The sequence below is a fragment of the Phalangium opilio genome, unplaced genomic scaffold, assembly GCF_054372755.1.
Source record: "Phalangium opilio isolate 3A_F unplaced genomic scaffold, DU_Popi_V2 ptg000390l_1, whole genome shotgun sequence".
Lineage (NCBI taxonomy): Eukaryota > Metazoa > Arthropoda > Arachnida > Opiliones > Phalangiidae > Phalangium > Phalangium opilio.
In genome coordinates, this window is record NW_028324234.1 from 549,892 (window position 1) to 572,787 (window position 22,896).

Below are 22,896 nucleotides of genomic sequence, written 5' to 3' on the forward strand. Positions count from 1 at the left end.
CTTTGCAAATACAAATCAACTATAGTAATAATGTTGCAATTATGTTTTGCAAAATAACTTTAAATGATAAATTAGCTGAGTATTTGGTAAATCTTATTTTGTCAACATGTTTGGCTAAATTTAAAATATTCTGTCTTATTTAGCAGCCTACTTTTGCAAACGCATACCAATTATAGTAGTAATGTTGCAAGTATGTTTTGCAAACTGATAAATCGTTTACCCTTATAAGGTTCCTGTTAGAGTTTGTTATGTTGCCAGTATGTTTTGCAAAATCTAGAATATTCTGTCTTATTTAGCAACTTATCTTTGCAAACGTAATTCAATTATAGTCCCAATGTTGCAAACACGTTTTGCAAACTAATAAAAATGTTGCAAACACGTTTTGCAAAATAACTTTGACTACTTATGGCGCAACCACTTTTCTTTCTATGCGTATTTAAATTACTCTTTTGATTGAAACCCTAGGATTTAGCAAACGTATCTCAATAATAGTCCCAATGTTGCAAACACGTTTTGCAAAATAACTTTAACTACTTATGGCGCAACCACTTTTCTTTCTATGCGTATTTAAATTACTCTTTTGATTGAAACCCTTATTGCAAACATCGCATCTAAAAGGTTTCTGATTCGAATGCGTATTTTCGTGCGCTTTCAAATTTCCGCTTTGCGCAAATGCCTTACCGCAAATACGGCAAACGTAAGGTTTTTCGTTATTATGCAATTTTGAATGCCTTAGAAGACTATCTTTCGAGGCAAAATTCTTGCCACATGTAGCGCAAGGAACCGTAGTATCGTCGGTAAAATGTTCTTTATGCGCGGTTTTCAAATGATAAAGTAACGAACGTTTTCGTTTATAGAGAGAAGGGCAATACTGGCATTTAACGTGTGGTTTACGTAAATGAGCTGAATTTATATGTCTTTCTAGTAAATAAGGGTGGTTATAGCTGCGATTGCAATGCGGACACGGTAACGATTCGGCGTTTTCGGTAAAATCACCGTGAGCGGTGAGTTCGTGAGCTTTTAAACAATCTAGTACTCGATACGCCTTATCGCATTGGCTACACTTATGGGGTTTATTACGGTAAAATCGCTTGCGTTGGAGACCAGTATGACTCTTACGGTGACGACATAGCTTACTACAAGTATTAAAACTGGCACCGCATATTAAACAGACGTAACGTTTATCGGTACGATGGTTTTGCGTATGGACATAATGAGATTGGTACGAACTCAATATTTTACCACATTGTTCGCATAAGAAGGATTTTTTCTTATCAGATTTGTTTTTCGTCATAAGGAATTAAGATCATGGTAGTTAATTTAACTACCGTTAGTTAAATTAATTAATTAATTACCAGAATCTTTACTTTAATTCCCGTTAGTTTCACCAAGTACGCACGTTTAACACGCGGTAATATTACCATACCACACTACGATGCTCAAATGTTAAGTTTTCAAGATTGATAATCGTTCACTAACGATTAAAAATTACTAAAACACATTTTTAAAGATATTACCTTCGCGAATTAACAGCGCATTATTATTGTTAGAAAACAATTGAGGCAGGGACACAATCACAATGGCGTAGCGTTGTGCCACGGCTCACTCGATCACTCATCATCACAGTGTTGCCGAACCACATGTAGAGTTCTCATTAGTCTCATCCCTGTCTATCTAAACCCTATGTATTACTCAAAAATCCCCCTTCATCTTCGTAAATTACCACGTGGGGCGCGATTATCTGCTTTAAATTGGTCACCTCTCGCATCCCGACGTACTTACCTAGATCTAGTTAGCTTATTTCGTATTCTTTCCCGTGAAGATCAAATTTTTTTTAGGTATCCTCCTTCAGCAACTCACAATACCCGAGGGCATAGGCGTAAACTTTTCCTACCCTCATCCTGTAAAGACCCCATGAAGTACTCCTTTTTTCGGCGGGTTATTCCCATCTAGAACTCTCTCCCCTCTGATCTGGTTTTGGCCCCCTCATTACCTGCTTTAAAACTAGGACTAAGAAAATTCCTCAAAATTTAATATTAAATACTTAGTCCCGAACCCTCCTCCCTTCATGTCCAACTACTATTACCCGGAGCTGTAAGGTTTATTGTAAACCCTAGCTCGTCATCCCACACGGAGCAAAAAAAAAAAAAAATATGGCCGATACTTAATCACTCATTCTAAACGATATATGTATTCTTGGTATAGATGACCATGTTATGTCTAAGTTCCTAATAAATACAACTTACATTTGATTATTATTCAGCCAACCTGTCATTATTAAACTTCTCACCAGAAACTGCCACTATCGGCAGATATCACCTCAAAAATCGGTAGACAGAAAAAATCAGTATGGCACGCAAGGCCTATTTAGCCGTCGGAGCAGGCTAGGAAATAAGCCTGGTTTACTGGTCAAAAACCACTTTATTAATTGCTTGGACCAGTTTTTTTCTAAAAAAAAAAAGTGAGGTCCCCTCCCTGGTCCCAATCAATGAGATGATATATATATATTCTATCTCATTGGTCCCAATCACTAGTTTATTAATGCCCACCTTTATTAAAAATTGATATGAGGACCACTTTAATTATTTTAACGTAAATTTCGACTCCAGTAGTCCAATTGTGTATTTTTGTATACACTCCTTGGCTGAAAGATTTTGAACAGAGACCACGTGGTCTCGGAGTTCTCTAGGAGTTTAGGGAGTCGGGAGTGGGAACAGTAGAAAAACAAATAGGGAAAGGGTCACTGGTCGTGGGGCCAGTTTAGAAATAAACCTTATATCCAATATTGCTACCAGGGAGCCCATTCCCCGCCTTTTCAGGGGGTGGGTACTGACTATTTACCCTGAAAAATTCAGATGCGATGAGTACTTTCCCCTGTAACGAAAGTTATTTGATGCTTTTGAATCAACACCTGGCTCACAAGGCAGCCTAGGGTACCCAAAAATTGTGCATTAAGGATGGGGGTGCTCCGTGCTCCGTGAAAATTATCAGTATTTATAAGTCTGATGCCATGCCAGCATATTTCCTTAGCTAAGCGTGATCGAGTGGTCTGTGATTATACACATCAGGATTTTTATTTTTTTTTCAATGGTGCTTGTGGTCTTGAGGCTTTGCGTACCAGGTGTAGCTCTTGGCTGTAGATCCCTTAAAAACAAACCATGTTTACTTGTTTCTCAGCCTATCGCGTGATCGAGTTAGCTATCGTAATCCAAGGGGCTTTGGCTTAACCCTCTCGATTACGCGCGAGCAGCAGCTTATTTCGTGGAGCTCGTGATCGAGTGGGCTATGAGCCTATGACCTAGCAGACGACAATTTTCTCCGGTGTCCAAGTTCCAACGCGGTACTTGTCATGAAACTATTCTATGATTTTTATCATGCTGTCAACTGAGTCAACAGAACAGTGTAAACAGTAGTTTAGTCTCGGCAGTTCATCTTTTTTAATAGTTCTAAAAAATGGATTCAAGAAAAGACTCGTATAGTGAAAATCTACGAAAGATAATGAATAGGGTAAGATATTACTTAATTTAACCAAACACTTGTTTTTGATTAAAATGCAACCTAGTTGTTCAATTAAATAATTAATTAATAATTGATTTTCGCAATTACAGAAAAAGCCCTTAAAAACGGTATACATTGGGGTAATCAACATTATATGCGCTGTCATATTGATGGTGTGGTGTCAGGCAACTAACAGCTTGGGTAAGCTTTTAGTTTTCAAGCGTTGCCTACGTTAATCAAGGCCTGTGCGCGGCGCCGATTTTTATTTTTCGTTTTGGCAATTTAAGTTGCCAAATTCTCTCACCTGAGGCGCTATTAGCTGGACCTAAATAATTTGAAATGTTTATTTTTTCGCGCTTGGAATTTGAAATACTCATTTTCTCGCGCTTGGAATTTGAAAATCTTTTTTTCGCGTGTTGCAAACGGAATCTTTCCAGATCTTAGGGAGAGGGCCTCGTGGAGCTGCAGCTAATATCGGCAGGCTAATCCACCTTATTCCCTTTCGCCGGAAGTTAGGCTTAGCTCGGAATTCATGGGGGTGAGTAACGGGAAGAAATTCGTCTGTCGTCTGCTACAAAAGCCAAAAATATGTACTGTAGCGGACGACAGACGAATTTCCTTACTCCCTTTTGCTGGAAGTTAGGTTTAGCTCGGGATTCATGGGTGTGAGTTACGGGAAGAAATGTCTGTCGTCTGCTACAAAAGCCAAAAATATGTACTGTAGCGGACGACAGACGAATTTCCTTAATCCTTACTCCCTTTCGCCGGAAGTTAGGCTTAGCTCGGGATTCATGGGGGTGATTGAGTAAAGGGAAGAAATTCGTCTGTCGTCTGCTACAAAAGCCAAAAATATGTACTGTAGCGGACGACAGACCAATTTCTTCCCTTTACTCAATCACCCCCATGAATCCCGAGCTAAGCCTAACTTCCGGCGAAAGGGAATAAGGTGGATTAATGGGTAAGCTATAGTTTTAAATCCAAATATGATAAATAATTTTATAGAAATGTTTTAGAATTGAGGTTACTGCCATAGATATATATACGGGTCTAGATACCCTACTGAATCGGGGAAAATACGGAGATGACAGCTAGCAGTCGACGCGATTTTCCCGGGGGAAGATACCTAGTGCGCCATCTATCGCTGAACTTTGAAAGCTAAAAAATTGGATAAATAACTTTTGCCAACGGGCGTGCTGATGCTTTGCAGTAACAGCTGATATTTAAAGAGATTTAAGCGAATGTTTGTTCAAAGTAAAACTATTTCCTAATCTGAAGGGGAGGTCCTCTTATTCTGTTCGTAAGCAAATCATTTTGTAAATAAGAACAACTGTTAACCATCTTTAATGCCTTATTTCACTAACATTTCATTAAAAACACTACTTCTTTTACATAAAAACTATTTATTTCACTTAAGAACATAATTACACGTATAAAGGAGATCAGAAATACGTAAAGCTATTTGAAAAGTTAAGCCTAATTTGAATTTCCCGCTCTTTTCATATTCGAATTTCCCGCGCTTTCCATATTCGAATTTTTCGTTTTTTTGTTTCTTGAAACTCTCAATAGATGGCGTTTGGATCTAATTCCCAATAGACGTTCCCGTATTTCGGTCCAGCTAACAACGCCATCTCGCAGTAAAATAGGGAGAAAATAAGAAGTCGCGTTTCTTAAAAGTCGCCCCCTTCGAAGCCACCGCGCACAGGCCTTGATTAACGTAGGCAACGCTCTAAGCCTTTTTCTAAAAATAACAGGAAAATTATTAAAAAAAAAATGGTTAAATTAAATGAGAATCTTATAACGAAATAATTAGCATTTAGTTAGTCTTAAAAATAACCAACTACTACAGCGCCATCCACCATAATGCCAGTGGTTTAGTGGCGTCTGCTAAATTAAAACAATTAGGGCCGTTACTCAATTCCATGAATCCCAATATAAGCCTGTAACCGATTCGCAGGCCTAAATGTAGCTGTCTGCTACAAGCCCAACGGGAAGAAATTCGTCCGTCGTCTGCTATTGTATGTATTACAGTGACTGGGTAATAGTAAGTTTACTGGCGTGGAGGATTCATACCATTTGCACAAGGAGACCAAGCGACTTAGAGTGTAAAATAGCAGACGATTTTACGCTCTAAGTCGCTTGGTCTCCTTGTGTTAATGGTAGGAATCCTGCATGCCTGTAAACTATCTATAAGGATATTTTTTAAACTAGTCCTTGGGACCAGTGACCCCCTAGTGTCCGAAATAATAAACTGGTCTCCGGAGTGGTCCCATTCTTTGTTCTCCTATAGATTTGGAATTAATAAACTGGTCCCGAGGACCAGTAACCCCCACTTGAATTAAAAACTGGTCCAAGCAATTAATAAACTGGTTTTGGACCAGAGGAAGTGCACTGCTATTTCCCAGACTGATTATGAACCTTTTTAGTAGACCACAGGCAAATTTCTTCCAGTTACTCCCCTTCACCAGGGTGGGAAATAAGGTTTTTTTTTAAACTGGACACTAGGCCAGAAGGCAGGGAGTTGCGGGATTGGCCAGATCTCATCATTTCAAACGGAGCCTACGTTAATAAAGGCCCGCGCATACTGGCTTTCCAGGATTTTTTTTTTGGCATTTTGGTTCGCCGCGTGTCTCCGCTTGGTGCGCTCTTAAGAGTACGGTTTTAAATTTAAAATTGGTTTTCGCGGGCGATTGCAACGCGTGTCGCAATCCAAATCCCGTTTCGTATGGTGCAGAGAGCCGAGAGAGAGAGAGAGCAGAAGCATAAGTGCTGGGTTGGAGCCGCTGGATCTTTCCAATAAGAATTATAAATTTTATCTTTACAATAAGACTTATAAAATTTATCTTTCCAATAAGAATTATAAAATTTATCTTTCCAATAAGAATTATAAAATTTATCTTTCCAATAAGAATTATAAAATTTATCTTTCCAATAAGAATTATAAAATTTATCTTTCTAACTATAAATATAAAATTGATCTTTCTAACTATAATTATAATATTTATCTTTCTAACTATAATTATAATATTTATCTTTCTATAATATCTTTCTAATTATAATAATATATAATGAATATTTGCGACTCCAACATTAAAATAAAAATTTCAATCGGAGCATACGTTATTATAAATTTTATCTTTATAATAATAATTATTATAAATTTTATCTTTCTAATAATAATAATTATAATGATATACAAGAAATGCATGCGTTTCCTTATATAAAAAATATTTTAGTCAAATCAATTTTATGCATGATCCCTCTAATCTTCCCGCTCTACAAATTCAAATAAATGGAAGATCCCTTAACATTTACTATCTAAAAGCGCCCCTTTCGAGAATCAAGCGCAAAAAACAAGCTGGCGCGTCCTTTCAATGCCGCCCATAGCCAGAAGGCTATGCGCGGGCCTTGATTAACGTAGGCTACGTTTCAAATAATCCATAAAATCTGAACCTAATTTTAATTTTAAAAACTGTATTTCCTGGATGTTTTACTAAGCAGGCAGACTGGTCTTATAATTAGTAGAAGAATCGATAAAAAAATCACTTGATTTTCCACTTCACCCTCCCTTTAAGATATAATGTTACGTTAGCTGTCCTTTCCCTTTAAATAATCATAATTTAAGATAACGATTTCAGTTTAATATTTTAGGTCTTTCTGCGTATTATTTGCTAACAATATTGGATGGTCTAAAGTAAGTGGTTTGAAATATTTTTGGTGTAGCAGGATTTAATCATAGCCCACTCGATCGTCGTGGAGCGCTTGACCGAGTGGGCTCTGGTTTAATCATCAGACATCAGCTCAACGACGAGCAGCTTGCGTCGCGGAGCGCGTGATCGAGTGGGCTCTGTTTTATAGCTGCTCGTCGTGAAGCGCGTGATCGAGTGGGCTCTGGTTTAAAGCTCGTCGCGGAGCGCGTGATTGAGTGGGCTCTGGTTTAAAGCTGCTCGTCGTGGAGCGCCTGATCGAGTGGGCTCTGATTTAAAGCTGCTCGTCGTGGAGCGCCTAATCGAGTGGGCTCTGGTTTAAAGCCGCTCGTCGTGGAGCGCCTGATCGAGTGGGCTCTGGTTTAAAGCCGCTCGTCGTGGAGCGCCTGATCGAGTGGGCTCTAGTTTAAAGCTGCTCGTCGTGGAGCACGTGATCGAGTGGGCTCTCGTTTAAAGCTCCTCGTCGTGGAGCGCCTGATCGAGTGGGCTCTCGTTTAAAGCTCCTCGTCGTGGAGCGCCTGATCGAGTGGGCTCTCGTTTAAAGCTCCTCGTCGTGGAGCGCCTGATCGAGTGGGCTCTGGTTTAAAGCTGCTCGTCGTGGAGCGCCTGATCGAGTGGGCTCTGGCTTAAAGCTGCTCGTCGTGGAGCGCCTGATCGAGTGGGCTCTGGTTTAACCATCAGCTCCACTACGAGCAGCTTGCGTCGTGGAGTGCTTGATCGAGGGGGCTATGGTTTAATCATCAAACGCAACTAGATACTCCCATAGAGCCATTTCAGTGGGGGAAAAATTTCGTCTGCTACGAAAATTGGACCTGCCTTTGAGTGTAGGGCGGACATTTTGTGAGGGTTTTCTCTATGGGCAAATAGCATTGGTGACGTAGCCATTACCCCTCTGAAATAGCTCTATAGTCAAAGGGTGGAGTAACTTCGCAGGGTCGCGAAAAGCAGACGATCTGCTAACCGGAAATATGCGTGGCCCACTCGCTCACGCTTGTTACTCGATCAGTCAACGTGATCGATTAGGTTATGCTTTAAGGAAATAGCCGCCTTTTGATGTCGAGGGCAATATTTTCTCTATAAGCTTATCGTATTTTATAAAACCTTAGACAGAGCTATCTCAGAAGCCTTAGTGTGACGTCAGCCATGTTATTTGCCCATAGAACCAAAGCGGTACCAAGCATGGCCGCCCACTGGCATAACTAAGTCACTGACGTCACAACTGAGATAGCGCTATTGGCAGCAGAGAGAATTTATCATAGGGAGTGGAAACTGAGGAAAATTATGTAGCTCAAAAATCACGTGATCAACAAAACTGGCCAGGTCTATTTCCGGTGCTATTTTTTGTGGCCCCTCCCTCTAGGGTGGGTCCAGAATGTTGCGGGAGGGTCTAGGGGAGATGGACACTACCTTTTTGGGGAAAGGGAAACGTCTGACTTAAAATGACTCCAAATGGCGCCAGTCGCACTCGAAATCGCGAACCCTTATTGGGTAATTGTACAACCAACAGTGATTGAGGGCTAACTTTAAAATTAAAGGAGTCATGTGACCGGAAATTTACCTGGCCAGTTTTAGCGTCGCAGCCTACTTGTTCGAGCTACATAGTATTTAGCACTGTCAAGGGCAAGAGCTTCACTCCCTATTATAAATTCTCTTTGTTGGCAGTCTTGCCAATTCCATGAATAATTTGTAAGAAATTTTTAAAACAACACGTGATCTAATTTTTAGCATTCTAACATCACTTCTTAACATATGGTTTGAACATAAACGTCCAGATGCCTCATTTACATTTGGCTATGAACAATTTGGAGTTCTGGCTGTATTTGCTTCCACTATATTGATTCAGTTCTGTTCTATGATCATTCTTAAGGAATGGTCAGTCTTTTAAAACATTCAACCAGTGTTTCCCAAATGTTAAAATGCTTTTTCCCTGATTTATAGATCAAATTTGATAAATTTTTAGTCAAAAACGTAAATAGTATCAAAAGTATATAGATATAAAAGCAAAAAGTATCCTGCACTTCGTTTAAATGCTTTTTCACTGATTTATAGATCAACTTTGATCTATTTTGAGTCAAAAACGTAAATTGTATCAAAAGTATATAGATATAAAAGCAAAAAGTATCCTACACTTTGTTCAATTGAAACTTGCAGGCGATGTGTAATATGAGTAGCCCTAACTCCTTTATCCTAGCCAAAATAGTGTTGACCCCCTTCCCCTCTGCCGCGTATGATTACTTTCACACTGCGTGCCACAGGGAACAAGCCGCCAAGGCTCATAAAGTAGTACCAAAAATGAACGTTTTGAATTTTTGATCGCCAGCATCATGTTATTTACTACGTTCTATAAACCTATGACGTCAAGAACAGGCTGAGAAATAAGGCGGGGGCCCTGGAATAATTAGCTGGACCAGTTTAAAAATTCAATTCATGTGGGTCTACTGGCCCTATGGCCACTTAATTTATTAAAAACTTTCCAAATTAAATCGGAGGGGGGTCAGTGGTCCACGGGACCACTAAGAAAATTCAAGGGTAGCCAGAGTCCGGACATTATCTCAACTATTTTAATCATCCACTTCTTTAGTTTAGCAGACGACGCGCCCTGGTCAATGGTCCTGGACCAGTTTATTTATTTCAGAACAGGGGGGTCCTTGGCCCAATGTCCAGTTTTAAAAAATCCCTATTTCCGCCAAAAAGCTCTTCCCTGATTGGTTAATTCCTGTAGGTGGTTAATTTATGAGGGTAGATATTTTGCTTATTTCAGTTTACATGTCGTCTACAGTTAACCAAAAGAAGCTAGGGGAATGGTTAATGAAGTGTACTTTTTGTTTTTATATCTATATACTTTTGCTACAACCCTTTATATTATTAATTATTATATAAAAACGTGTCGTTTTAAGTCTATTATTGACCTACGAAAGGTTATTGGCTGACTGTCTCTTGGATAATGGCATCGCAATCGCAAATTTAATTTTAAACTTTGGGAAACACTGCCCTAATTTAGTTGGTGACGCGTACATAACGAAACGTGTTTAATTCCAGCATCGAGCGTTTCATTCAACAGCCAGAAATTCACACGTAAGTAATCAACTTTTGGGGACTTTATATTCTATTCTACACTTCCTATAATTCCTATAAAATCCTATATTTTTAAAACTGGCCTATAAAATCCTATATTTTTAAAACTGGCCTATAAAATCCTATATTTTTCAAATTGGCCTATAAAATCCTATATTTTTCAAATTGGCCTATAAAATCCTATATTTTTCATATTGGCCTATAAAATCCTATATTTTTCAAATTGGCCTATAAAATCCTATATTTTTCAAATTGGCCTATAAAATCCTATATTTTTAAAATTGGCCTATAAAATCCTATATTTTTAAAATTGGCCTATAAAATCCTATATTTTTGGCAAAATTCGTCAAAAATCCTATGAAATCCTATATTTTTGGCAAAATTCGTCAAAAATCCTATGAAATTCTATATTTTAGGCAAAATTCGTCAAAAATCCTATGAAATCCTACATTTTAGGCAAAATTCGTCAAAAATCCTATGAAATCCTACATTTTTGGCAAAATTCGTCAAAAATCCTATGAAATCCTATATTTTTGGCAAAATTCGTCAAAAATCCTATGAAATCCTATATTTTTGGCAAAATTCGTCAAAAATCCTATGAAATCCTATATTTTTGGCAAAATTGGTCAACAATCCTATGAAATCCTATATTTTTGGCAAAATTCGTCAAAAATCCTATTAAATCCTATAATTTTGAAATTTGCGGGAGTTTTATGGAACCCCTCGGTTAAAATAGGGCCCCAGAGGTTCTATAATTCCTATGAAATCCTATATTTTTCGCAAAATTCGTCAAAAATCCTATGAAATCCTATATTTTTGGCAAAATTCGTCAAAAATCCTATGAAATCCTATATTTTTGGCAAAATTCGTCAAAAATCCTATGAAATCCTATATTTTTGGCAAAATTCGTCAAAAATCCTATGAAATCCTATATTTTTGGCAAAATTCGTCAAAAATCCTATGAAATCCTATATTTTTGGCAAAATTCGTCAAAAATCCTATGAAATCCTATATTTTTGGCAAAATTCGTCAAAAATCCTATGAAATCCTATATTTTTGGCAAAATTCGTCAAAAATCCTATAAAATCCTATAATTTTGAAATTTGCGGGAGTTTTATGGAACCCCTCGGTTAAAATAGGGCCCCAGAGGTTCTATAATTCCTATGAAATCCTATATTTTTGGCAAAATTCGTCAAAAATCCTATGAAATCCTATATTTTTGGCAAAATTCGTCAAAAATCCTATGAAATTCTATATTTTAGGCAAAATTCGTCAAAAATCCTATGAAATTCTATATTTTAGGCAAAATTCGTCAAAAATCCTATGAAATCCTACATTTTTGGCAAAATTCGTCAAAAATCCTATGAAATCCTACATTTTTGGCAAAATTCGTCAAAAATCCTATGAAATCCTATATTTTTGGCAAAATTCGTCAAAAATCCTATGAAATCCTATATTTTTGGCAAAATTCGTCAAAAATCCTATGAAATCCTATATTTTTGGCAAAATTCGTCAAAAATCCTATGAAATCCTATATTTTTGGCAAAATTCGTCAAAAATCCTATGAAATCCTATATTTTTGGCAAAATTCGTCAACAATCCTATGAAATCCTATATTTGTGGCAAAATTCGTCAAAAATCCTATGAAATCCTATATTTTTGGCAAAATTCGTCAAAAATCCTATGAAATCCTATATTTTTGGCAAAATTCGTCAAAAATCCTATTAAATCCTATAATTTTGAAATTTGCGGGAGTTTTATGGAACCCCTCGGTTAAAATAGGGCCCCAGAGGTTCTATAATTCCTATGAAATCCTATATTTTTCGCAAAATTCGTCAAAAATCCTATGAAATCCTATATTTTTGGCAAAATTCGTCAAAAATCCTATTAAATCCTATAATTTTGGCAAAATTCGTCAAAAATCCTATGAAATCCTATATTTTTGGCAAAATTCGTCAAAAATCCTATGAAATCCTATATTTTTGGCAAAATTCGTCAAAAATCCTATGAAATCCTATATTTTTGGCAAAATTCGTCAAAAATCCTATGAAATCCTATAATTTTGAAATTTGCGGGAGTTTTATGGAACCCCTCGGTTAAAATAGGGCCCCAGAGGTTCTATAATTCCTATGAAATCCTATATTTTTCGCAAAATTCGTCAACAATCCTATGAAATCCTATATTTGTGGCAAAATTCGTCAAAAATCCTATGAAATCCTATATTTTTGGCAAAATTCGTCAAAAATCCTATGAAATCCTATATTTTTGGCAAAATTCGTCAAAAATCCTATGAAATCCTATATTTTTGGCAAAATTCGTCAAAAATCCTATGAAATCCTATATTTTTGGCAAAATTCGTCAAAAATCCTATGAAATCCTATAATTTTGAAATTTGCGGGAGTTTTATGGAACCCCTCGGTTAAAATAGGGCCCCAGAGGTTCTATAATTCCTATGAAATCCTATATTTTTCGCAAAATTCGTCAAAAATCCTATGAAATCCTATATTTTTGGCAAAATTCGTCAAAAATCCTATGAAATCCTATATTTTTGGCAAAATTCGTCAAAAATCCTATGAAATCCTATATTTTTGGCAAAATTCGTCAAAAATCCTATGAAATCCTATATTTTTGGCAAAATTCGTCAAAAATCCTATGAAATCCTATAATTTTGAAATTTGCGGGAGTTTTATGGAACCCCTCGGTTAAAATAGGGCCCCAGAGGTTCTATAATTCCTATGAAATCCTATATTTTTGGCAAAATTCGTCAAAAATCCTATGAAATCCTATATTTTTGGCAAAATTCGTCAAAAATCCTATGAAATTCTATATTTTAGGCAAAATTCGTCAAAAATCCTATGAAATCCTACATTTTTGGCAAAATTCGTCAAAAATCCTATGAAATCCTATATTTTTGGCAAAATTCGTCAAAAATCCTATTAAATCCTATAATTTTGAAATTTGCGGGAGTTTTATGGAACCCCTCGGTTAAAATAGGGCCCCAGAGGTTCTATAATTCCTATGAAATCCTATATTTTTCGCAAAATTCGTCAAAAATCCTATGAAATCCTATATTTTTGGCAAAATTCGTCAAAAATCCTATTAAATCCTATAATTTTGAAATTTGCGGGAGTTTTATGGAACCCCTCGGTTAAAATAGGGCCCCAGAGGTTCTATAATTCCTATGAAATCCTATATTTTTCGCAAAATTCGTCAAAAATCCTATGAAATCCTATATTTTTGGCAAAATTCGTCAAAAATCCTATGAAATCCTATATTTTTGGCAAAATTCGTCAAAAATCCTATGAAATCCTATATTTTTGGCAAAATTCGTCAAAAATCCTATGAAATCCTATATTTTTGGCAAAATTCGTCAAAAATCCTATGAAATCCTATATTTTTGGCAAAATTCGTCAAAAATCCTATGAAATCCTATATTTTTGGCAAAATTCGTCAAAAATCCTATGAAATCCTATAATTTTGAAATTTGCGGGAGTTTTATGGAACCCCTCGGTTAAAATAGGGCCCCAGAGGTTCTATAATTCCTATGAAATCCTATATTTTTGGCAAAATTCGTCAAAAATCCTATGAAATCCTATATTTTTGGCAAAATTCGTCAAAAATCCTATGAAATTCTATATTTTAGGCAAAATTCGTCAAAAATCCTATGAAATCCTACATTTTTGGCAAAATTCGTCAAAAATCCTATGAAATCCTATATTTTTGGCAAAATTCGTCAAAAATCCTATGAAATCCTATATTTTTGGCAAAATTCGTCAAAAATCCTATGAAATCCTATATTTTTGGCAAAATTCGTCAAAAATCCTATGAAATCCTATATTTTTGGCAAAATTCGTCAAAAATCCTATGAAATCCTATATTTTTGGCAAAATTCGTCAAAAATCCTATGAAATCCTATATTTTTGGCAAAATTCGTCAAAAATCCTATGAAATCCTATATTTTTTGGCAAAATTCGTCAAAAATCCTATGAAATCCTATATTTTTGGCAAAATTCGTCAACAATCCTATGAAATCCTATATTTTTGGCAAAATTCGTCAACAATCCTATGAAATCCTATATTTTTGGCAAAATTCGTCAAAAATCCTATGAAATCCTATATTTTTGGCAAAATTCGTCAAAAATCCTATGAAATCCTATATTTTTGGCAAAATTCGTCAAAAATCCTATTAAATCCTATAATTTTGAAATTTGCGGGAGTTTTATGGAACCCCTCGGTTAAAATAGGGCCCCAGAGGTTCTATAATTCCTATGAAATCCTATATTTTTTGCAAAATTCGTCAAAAATCCTATGAAATCCTATAATTTTGAAATTTGCGGGAGTTTTATGGAACCCCTCGGTTAAAATAGGTCCCCAGAGGTTCTATAATTCCTATGAAATCCTATATTTTTGGCAAAATTCCTCAAAAATCCTATTAAAACCTATATTTTTGGCAAAATTTGTCAAAATTTGTCAAAAATCCTATAATTTTGAAATTTGCGCGAATTTTAAGCAAACCCATCGGTTAAAATAGGGTCCCCGAGAGGTCCTATAATTCCTATAAAATCCTATATCCTTAATTTTTGTCAAAATACGTCAAAAATCCTATAATAATTTTGAAATTTATTACCTATATTACACAGCCCCTACAAGTTTCTATTAACGAAGTGCATTATACTTTTTGTATCTACAACTATATACTTTTGATTATACTGAATTTCCAGTGGCCGATATTTGCCGGGAGTGGTTCTTACATTCGCGTTACACTTGGTAGTGACGTATGGTGTTGAAAACCGAGCCTTGTCGTCGGTAGCCGCGGCTTGTAGTTCCAGTTGGCTTCAAGAACATATGGCGGATTTAAGTCATTCATTGTGCGGAGTTATACCTGGCTTAGGGACTATTTTATTGCCACGTGTTAACCCTTTTCTGCTTCTCGGATGGGCGGGAGCCGCCGTTTTGTGGCTGACGGGCTTTCTTATTGAACATTTGTGAGTATGGTATATTCTACTTTTTAAAGGGAGGGTGAAATTCAAAATTTATCGTTTATTCTACTAATTATAAGACCAATTAGCGTAGTGAAACATACAGGAAATACAGTCTCCGAATGGTTTTAAAATTAAAATTAGGTTCAGATTTTATGGATAATAATAAGCCTCTCCGACCAATGGCGTAACAACATCCTGCAGGGTTCATACAAACCTGGAAAACAGGGAAAACCTGGAAAAATCAGGGAAATAAATAGTTGACAAAAACCTCAGGGAAAACTCAGGGAAATTTAGAATTTTTAGTAAAATTCAGGGAAATCAGGGAAATTTGCGACGAACAGGGACCGAGTAATTAAGCAAAATGTTCGTGAACATCCCCTCCATAGGATTAACATTACACTATATTTTGGAGGCTCATAACTCTGGTTCTACTAGAGATACGGGGATGTCCTTTGAGTATGTTATAGTCCAATTAGTCCCCCATCCAACCATACTAAAAACTTAGGGTTGCGACAAACAGGGGCCGAGGAATTAAGCAAAATGTCCGTAAATATACCCTCCATAGGATTAACATTACACTATACTTTGGAGGCTCATAACTCTTGTTATATTAGAGATACGGGGATGTCCTTTGAGTATGTTATAGTCCTATTTGCCCTCCATCCAACCATACTAAAAACTACGACAAACAGGGGCCGAGTAATTAAGCAAAATGATCATGAACATACCCTCCATAGGATGATAGGATTAACATTACACTATACTTTGGAGGCTCATAACTCTGGTTGTATTAGAGGTACGGGGATGCCCTTTGATTATTTGCCCCCCCCCATCCTTCGTTAACATTTGCTCCGTAGGATACTCCATATACGGGAAAAACCTGGAAAACCCAGGGAAATTTGTTTTCCAAAAGTTGTATGAACCCTGTGACCTGCCTTCCTGTTAGCAAAATTCCTGTGGCACATTGTGACACTCTATATCTCAAGGCACAATTATCAAATCTCGTGCTTGACTTCACGCGACATGATGTGTGCCGCGGGAATTTTGTTAACAAGAAGGCGGGGCGTTACGCGATTGGTCAGAGGACCTTATTTCAAATTATCAATGAAATTTTAATTATAAAATCATTCGGAGATTGTTTTTCCTGAATGGTCTTATAATATGTAGAAGAGTCGATAAAAAAATCACTTCATTTTCCATTTCACCCTCCCTTTAATCAAAAATAAATAGGGGAAAGTGTCGGACTGCCAAATTTTCCTGCCTTTACCTTAGCTTGACATGCATTTCGAGACGCTCGAGCGCGCGAAATGGTATCAACCAATCAGATTTGTAGTTGATGATGTCATTCTTCCCGAAAATAACGCTCGTACGCCACCAAACGGGAGAATTTGGCATAGGCGTATCTCAAGGAAGAGTCACAACCTGCGCGCTCTGTTCTATTTTCTTTAGTGATTTTTTCGCGTTTGAACGAGGTTAAAGTTTGTTTAAATCGCTAGCACGCCGAAATTAAATTAAAAATGCCCCAGATGTTCTTGAATCATCATTTAATTCAAAAATACTCATCGTTAAAATCCTTTAGAATTTCGTTTAAACTTGGGCCCTGGGTTGTCATTATAAGCTAAAACGTTTTTCTATTAGTAAATAACATCAATATTGTTACGTACGAATTAGTACCGAGACGGAGTTTCTAACTTTAACTTTACAATTTTATTAACGATAAGCGGAAAATATACAATGACAATAGGCCGTAGGAAACTAAGCCTTGGACGGACGGAGATGTTCCACCCGTGAACGCGACGGTACGCGGAGAGCTCCCGTACGGAGGAGACTTCGCTAGGGGCAAGAGCATTTCGTTCTCGGTACCCTGGCTTAGTCTAAGGGATTAGGAGCTGGCTTTTTCAGCTGGCGATCCTACCCCGAATTGGTAAATAACATCTATATTAACAAACTAAATTAATACAATCATGTACATCATCAAATTAAATTGTGGCGATAAAGTGCAGTGGCCACGGTTAGCCTATGTCAAAAGCAGCTAATGTAAAATAAAACCGCACTATTTCTTCACGCGCAATATCACAAATTGTCTTAGGTACGTGGTGAATGGGCGAGGGGGATGAAACAGATTTCGCGAGTATGCATTCACCCCTCCAAATGCATGTCACAGACGAAGGAGAGAGTCCGACACTTTCCCCTATTTATTTTTGCTTTAATGTACTGAAAGACAATACGATCATATCTTGACATCACATTTCATTCTCCCTTTAATTATAATTGGTTAATTAGCAATTACTTAGTGGCGGATACCCTAGCTGGTCTGGTGATTGTTTTGATGGTTGCCATAACAGTATTTCCAATGAGTGTATTCAGTGGGAAAGTACTGTTGCAGACGACGCCATCGCACGTCATTGGACAGCTAGATAAATGCTTAAGAGAGGCCTCGACCCTTGATGGCGTTTTGGAATTTCGACATGAAAAATTTTGGACGGAGACATTCGGGAAATTGGTAAGTTCAGGAGGATGTAAAGATGAGGAGTAGAAAGCTGGACTGAAAGTTCTACTCCTCTTATTTCACCTTCCAGTTGGTACATAGAGAATATTAGGGGTGTGCCAATACCTCTTTTTGGGTTTTGAACCCGTTTCCGAAAATCAAAGTATTTCCTTATCAAATATCGAATTGAATAACGAATAGTTAGGCCTTGGTCAATCTTTTGCTACCCTGTTAATCGCGAATAGTTAGGCCTAGTGTTCGCGAATAGTTGAGGCTAATACTCGCGAATAGTTGAGGCTAATACTCGCGAATAGTTGAGGCTGGTAATACTCGCCAATAGACCTGTTCACATTAAGGGCCGCGCATGAGAAGTTGCAATGTTTGGGGGCATGTGTTATAGCGCTTCTATGGAGTTAAACGTGTAAACTAAACTACGATGGACGTATGGGAGACCTTTTGAAATTTAATATTAAAATAAAATGCCTAGTATTTAAAACCGAGATAGTACAATTAAAACCATGTTAAGAAACAAAGTGTTTAAGTTCTAATGGAAACGGTGCAAAGATATTAGTAGGCCGCTATAACTCACTAAGCCTTGGCGACGATACGGGATCATTGCTTCATCGGCGAATAGACGGCGATGTCCGCCGATGCCGTGCCGAAAGCGCTGTGTATATATGCCCGTAAGCCCGGCGCCCAATTTTGTGAGTAGAATTTCATTAAATGCCCTAATTTTACGTCTATCAATTGAATTTGATAAAATTTCACCTCGGAAGTTCAATTAATACTTTTACAACAAGTAATACAACACTGTTTTATAAAAATAAACTCAAATGCGTAGCAAATAAGGCAAAAGGAATGGTTACAAAATACGGCACTGCCCCCAAACATTCTTTCTACGCATGCTCACCTCTCGAAATTTTTCCCCCTTTTCACCCCCGCTCTACCGGTGAAAAGGTCTATAGTTGAGGCTAATAGTCGCGAATAGTTGAGGCTGGTAATACTCGAGCCAATAGTTGAGGCTGGTAATACTCGAGCCAATAGTTGAGGCTGGTAATACTCGAGCCAATAGTTGAGGCTGGTAATACTCGCGCCAATAGTTGGGCCTAGTAATACTCGCGCCAATAGTTGGGCCTAGTAATACTCGCGCCAATAGTTGGGCCTAGTAATACTCGTGCCAATAGTTGGGCCTAGTAATACTCGCGCCAATAGTTGGGCCTAGTAATACTCGCGCCAATAGTTGGGCCTAGTAATACTCGCGCCAATAGTTGGGCCTAGTAATACTCGCGCCAATAGTTGGGCCTGGCAATACTCGCGCCAATAGTTGGGCCTAGTAATACTCGCGCCAATAGTTGGGCCTAGTAATACTCGCGCCAATAGTTGGGCCTAGTAATACTCGCGCCAATAGTTGGGCCTAGTAATACTCGCGCCAATAGTTGGGCCTAGTAATACTCGCGCCAATAGTTGGGCCTAGTAATACTCGCGCCAATAGTTGGGCCTAGTAATACTCGCGCCAATAGTTGGGCCTAGTAATACTCGCGCCAATAGTTGGGCCTGGCAATACTCGCGCCAATAGTTGGGCCTAGTAATACTCGCGCCAATAGTTGGGCCTAGTAATACTCGCGCCAATAGTTGGGCCTAGTAATACTCGTGCCAATAGTTGGGCCTAGTAATACTCGAGCCAATAGTTGAGGCTGGTAATACTCGCGCCAATAGTTGGGCCTAGTAATACTCGCGCCAATAGTTGGGCCTAGTAATACTCGCGCCAATAGTTGGGCCTAGTAATACTCGCGCCAATAGTTGGGCCTAGTAATACTCGCGCCAATAGTTGGGCCTAGTAATACTCGCGCCAATAGTTGGGCCTAGTAATACTCGCGCCAATAGTTGGGCCTGGCAATACTCGCCAATAGTTGGGCCTGGCAATACTCGCCAATAGTTGGGCCTGGTAATACTCGCCAATAGTTGAGCCTAATACTGGCTTATATAGCTTAAATATCCAAGAGCTGTTGAAGAGGCATACGCTGAAATTCAAACGTCAACAATAGCTATGTTTAAAATGATTTTAGGAATAACATTTATTAAAACAATTTAACCAGAATTAAAGTAAATCACTGGCGATTAAAATAATTAATATCTACTATATTTATTTATTTAATTATTTAAGAAAAACCAATTAATTGCGTCTCGACTCGGAGAGGTTTATTTTGGTTTCTTTTCTATCTTTAGACTGGTTCGATTCACGTTCGAATAGGAAGAGACGCCAATGAACAACTTGTTCTAGCACATCTTGTGGACCGATTGTCCAATCTCGTTTCAAATTTAACAATTCAGGTTAGTAAACTGATTGTACTATTATTATTATTATTATTATTATTATTATTAAAGGGATAGTAGAGTAGAATTTTGAGATTGCGAGATACGTTTTTTGAGAAACTTGTGATTAAGAGGGAAAGACGCGGGTGGTAAAACCATGGGTAAAGAATGCGCGTGAGGAAATTCGTTTTCACGACGCTACAGGATAGGCAACTCCCTATCTCGAGCGACAGCTTATTCTGTATATACTCCGTTACAACATCGGTTGTCAGCACGTGAAAACCTAGGTCTCTACGTCACCTAGCCTTGTGCGTGCTTACAAGAGACGAAAAACTTCAGGATTTAAAATATCCGCGAGTTTTTTAGCTCGAGTGCACGGACCTTAGTTTCAAATATGTGTAGTAGGTTGTAGGCAATTTCAAACGTATTTGAAATTAAGGCCTAGTATTTCCTCACGCGCATTCTTTATCCATGGTGAAACATTCAGGGAATACAGTCTCCGAATGATTTTAAAATTAAAAAAAAGTTAGGTTCAGATTTTAAGGATAATTTGAAATAAGCCCCTCTGACCAATCGCGCAACGCCCTGCCTTCCTGTTAACAAAATTCGCGTTGCACGCTCTACATCTCGCGCCACGATTGGCAGTTCACATCGCGCGCAAATTTTATCAAATCTCGTGATGGATTTCATTCGGCACGGAGTCTGCGTGCCACGAGAATTTTGTTAACAGGAAGGCAGGGCGTTACGCGATTGGTCAGAGGGGCTTATTTCAAATTATCAATGAAATCTAATTTAACTAATTTTAATATTAAAATCATTCGGAGACTGTATTTCCTGGATGTTTCACTGTATCGATAAAAATATCACTTGATTCTTCCTTTCACCCTCCCTTTAAAGTAGTCAAAATTAAAGGCTAGGATACTTTCCTATTTAATTTAATAAATTAAATTTTGATTGAATTTTAATTAAAGACGTAATATTGTTTTAATTCTCCCTTTAAGAGACATTCTTTAATAATTCAATAAAATCAATCATTTACAAAACTTGTCAACTTCCCTTTAAATATAAAGGGAGGGTGAAGTAGAAAATCAAGTGATTTTTTATCGATTCTTCTACTAATTATAAGACCCGTCTGCATAGTGAAACATTCAGGAAATACTTCCGAATGATTTTAAAATTCAAATTAGGTTCAGATTTTAAGGATAATTTTAAAGAAGGACTGCCGACCAATCGCGTAACGCCCTGCCTTTTCATTAACAAAATTCTCGTGGCACGTTCTGTGTTGAATGAAATGTATCGCGAGATTTGATAAAATTTGCGCGCGACGTGACAATCGTGGCGCGAGACATGGAGCGTGCCACGAGAATTTTGGTAATAAAAAGGCAAGGCGTTACGCGATTGGTCGGAGGTCCTTCTTTAAAATTATCATTGAAATCTGAACCTAATTGAATTTTAAAATCATTCGGAGTCTGTATTTCCTGAATTTTTGACTATGCAGACTGGTCTTATAATTAGTAGAAGAATCGATAAAAAATCACTTGATTTTCTACTTCACCCTCCCTTTAAAGTGGATAGGATACTTCCCTTTTTAATATAATATAATTTAATTTAATAAATTAAATCTTCGTTTTATTTTAATTAAAGACTTGATATTATTTTAATTATGTAATTGTAGGTGTTTAAAGATGAGTGGGTTTGGAATTCGGCGACGATCAGTTTGTTACAAGAATCATCGTTGCGGTTCCCTTCAAGGGAAATCAATCAAAGTACACCTAAGGTGATTTCAGAACACTCGAATGATGTGAAATTATCTGTTCCTAAGCCTACTTATTCTTCTTATACAATTAAATATTAATAAATAAATTAATTTATTAATAAAGTAGGCTTAGAATAATTTATTGGAGTGTATATAGTGGGGTCAATAAAAGTTTTAAAATTAAGGTACAGGATTTTGTGACTGACCGACCCCTCGGAGGTTGGTCATTCCAAACATCGTGGAAAATGGTTTGTATAATTTTATATGAATTATGTTTTTAAAGTTGAGGCGATAAGCATAATAGCGATCCTATAATATCCTATAGTTTCTATAAAATCCTATAATTCCATAAAACGTTCTTTAAAATCCTGTTATTTCATGAAATAGCGCTATAAAATTCCATATTTTCGTGAGAGGTCCTGTAAAATGCTATATTCTCGTGAAAGGACCTATAAAATCCTATATTTTCGTGAGAGAATCCTACATTTCTACATTTTCACGAGAGTTACTATAAAATTCTATATTTTCCACGAAAGGGCCTATAAAATCCTACATTTTCATGAGAGTTCCTATAAAATTATATATTTTCATGACAGGTCCTATAAAATCCTATAATTTCATGACAGGTCCTATAAAATCCTATTTTCTCACGAAAGGACCTATAAATCCTATATTTTCACGAGATTTCCTATAAAATTCTATATTTTCCACGAAAAATCCTATACTGAGAATTTCTTTAAAATCCCATATTTTCACGACAGGTCCTATAAAATCCTATAGTTTCATGAAAGGTTCTATAAAATCCTATAATTTCACGACGCGTCTTTAAAATCCTATAATTTCACGACGCGTCTTTAAAATTGTATAATTTCACGACGCGTCTTTAAAATCGTATAATTTCACGACAGGTTCTTAAAAATCCTATAATTTCACGAAGGATTCTATTAAATCCTATAATTTCACGAAGGGTTCTATTAAATCCAATAATTTCACAAGAGGTCCTATAAAATCATATTTTCGTGAGAGGTCCAATAAAAACATATAATTTCGTGAGAGCTTCTATAAAAACATATAATTTCG

General features: G+C 37.1%; 2 protein-coding genes across 2 annotated transcripts; one reads left to right on the forward strand and one right to left on the reverse strand.

Annotated features, from left to right (window-relative positions):
- Positions 1-526: 526 nt before the first annotated feature.
- LOC149594143 (zinc finger and BTB domain-containing protein 41-like) lies at positions 527-2,358 on the reverse strand. The gene has a single exon (XM_089861391.1). It carries the CDS (start codon positions 1,292-1,294, stop codon positions 527-529), a length of 768 nt encoding a protein of 255 aa, XP_089717517.1. The 5' UTR covers positions 1,295-2,358.
- Positions 2,359-3,092: 734 nt separating this feature from the next.
- LOC149594144 (zinc transporter 6-A-like) lies at positions 3,093-21,939 on the forward strand. Its single transcript, XM_089861502.1, has 9 exons — positions 3,093-3,507; positions 3,609-3,699; positions 7,147-7,189; positions 8,928-9,074; positions 10,242-10,277; positions 14,999-15,262; positions 17,543-17,762; positions 19,974-20,078; positions 21,736-21,939. The coding sequence occupies exons 1-9, from the start codon at positions 3,454-3,456 to the stop codon at positions 21,913-21,915; spliced, it is 1,140 nt and encodes a 379-aa protein (XP_089717628.1). The 5' UTR covers positions 3,093-3,453; the 3' UTR covers positions 21,916-21,939.
- The last annotated feature ends 957 nt before the right edge of the window (positions 21,940-22,896 follow it).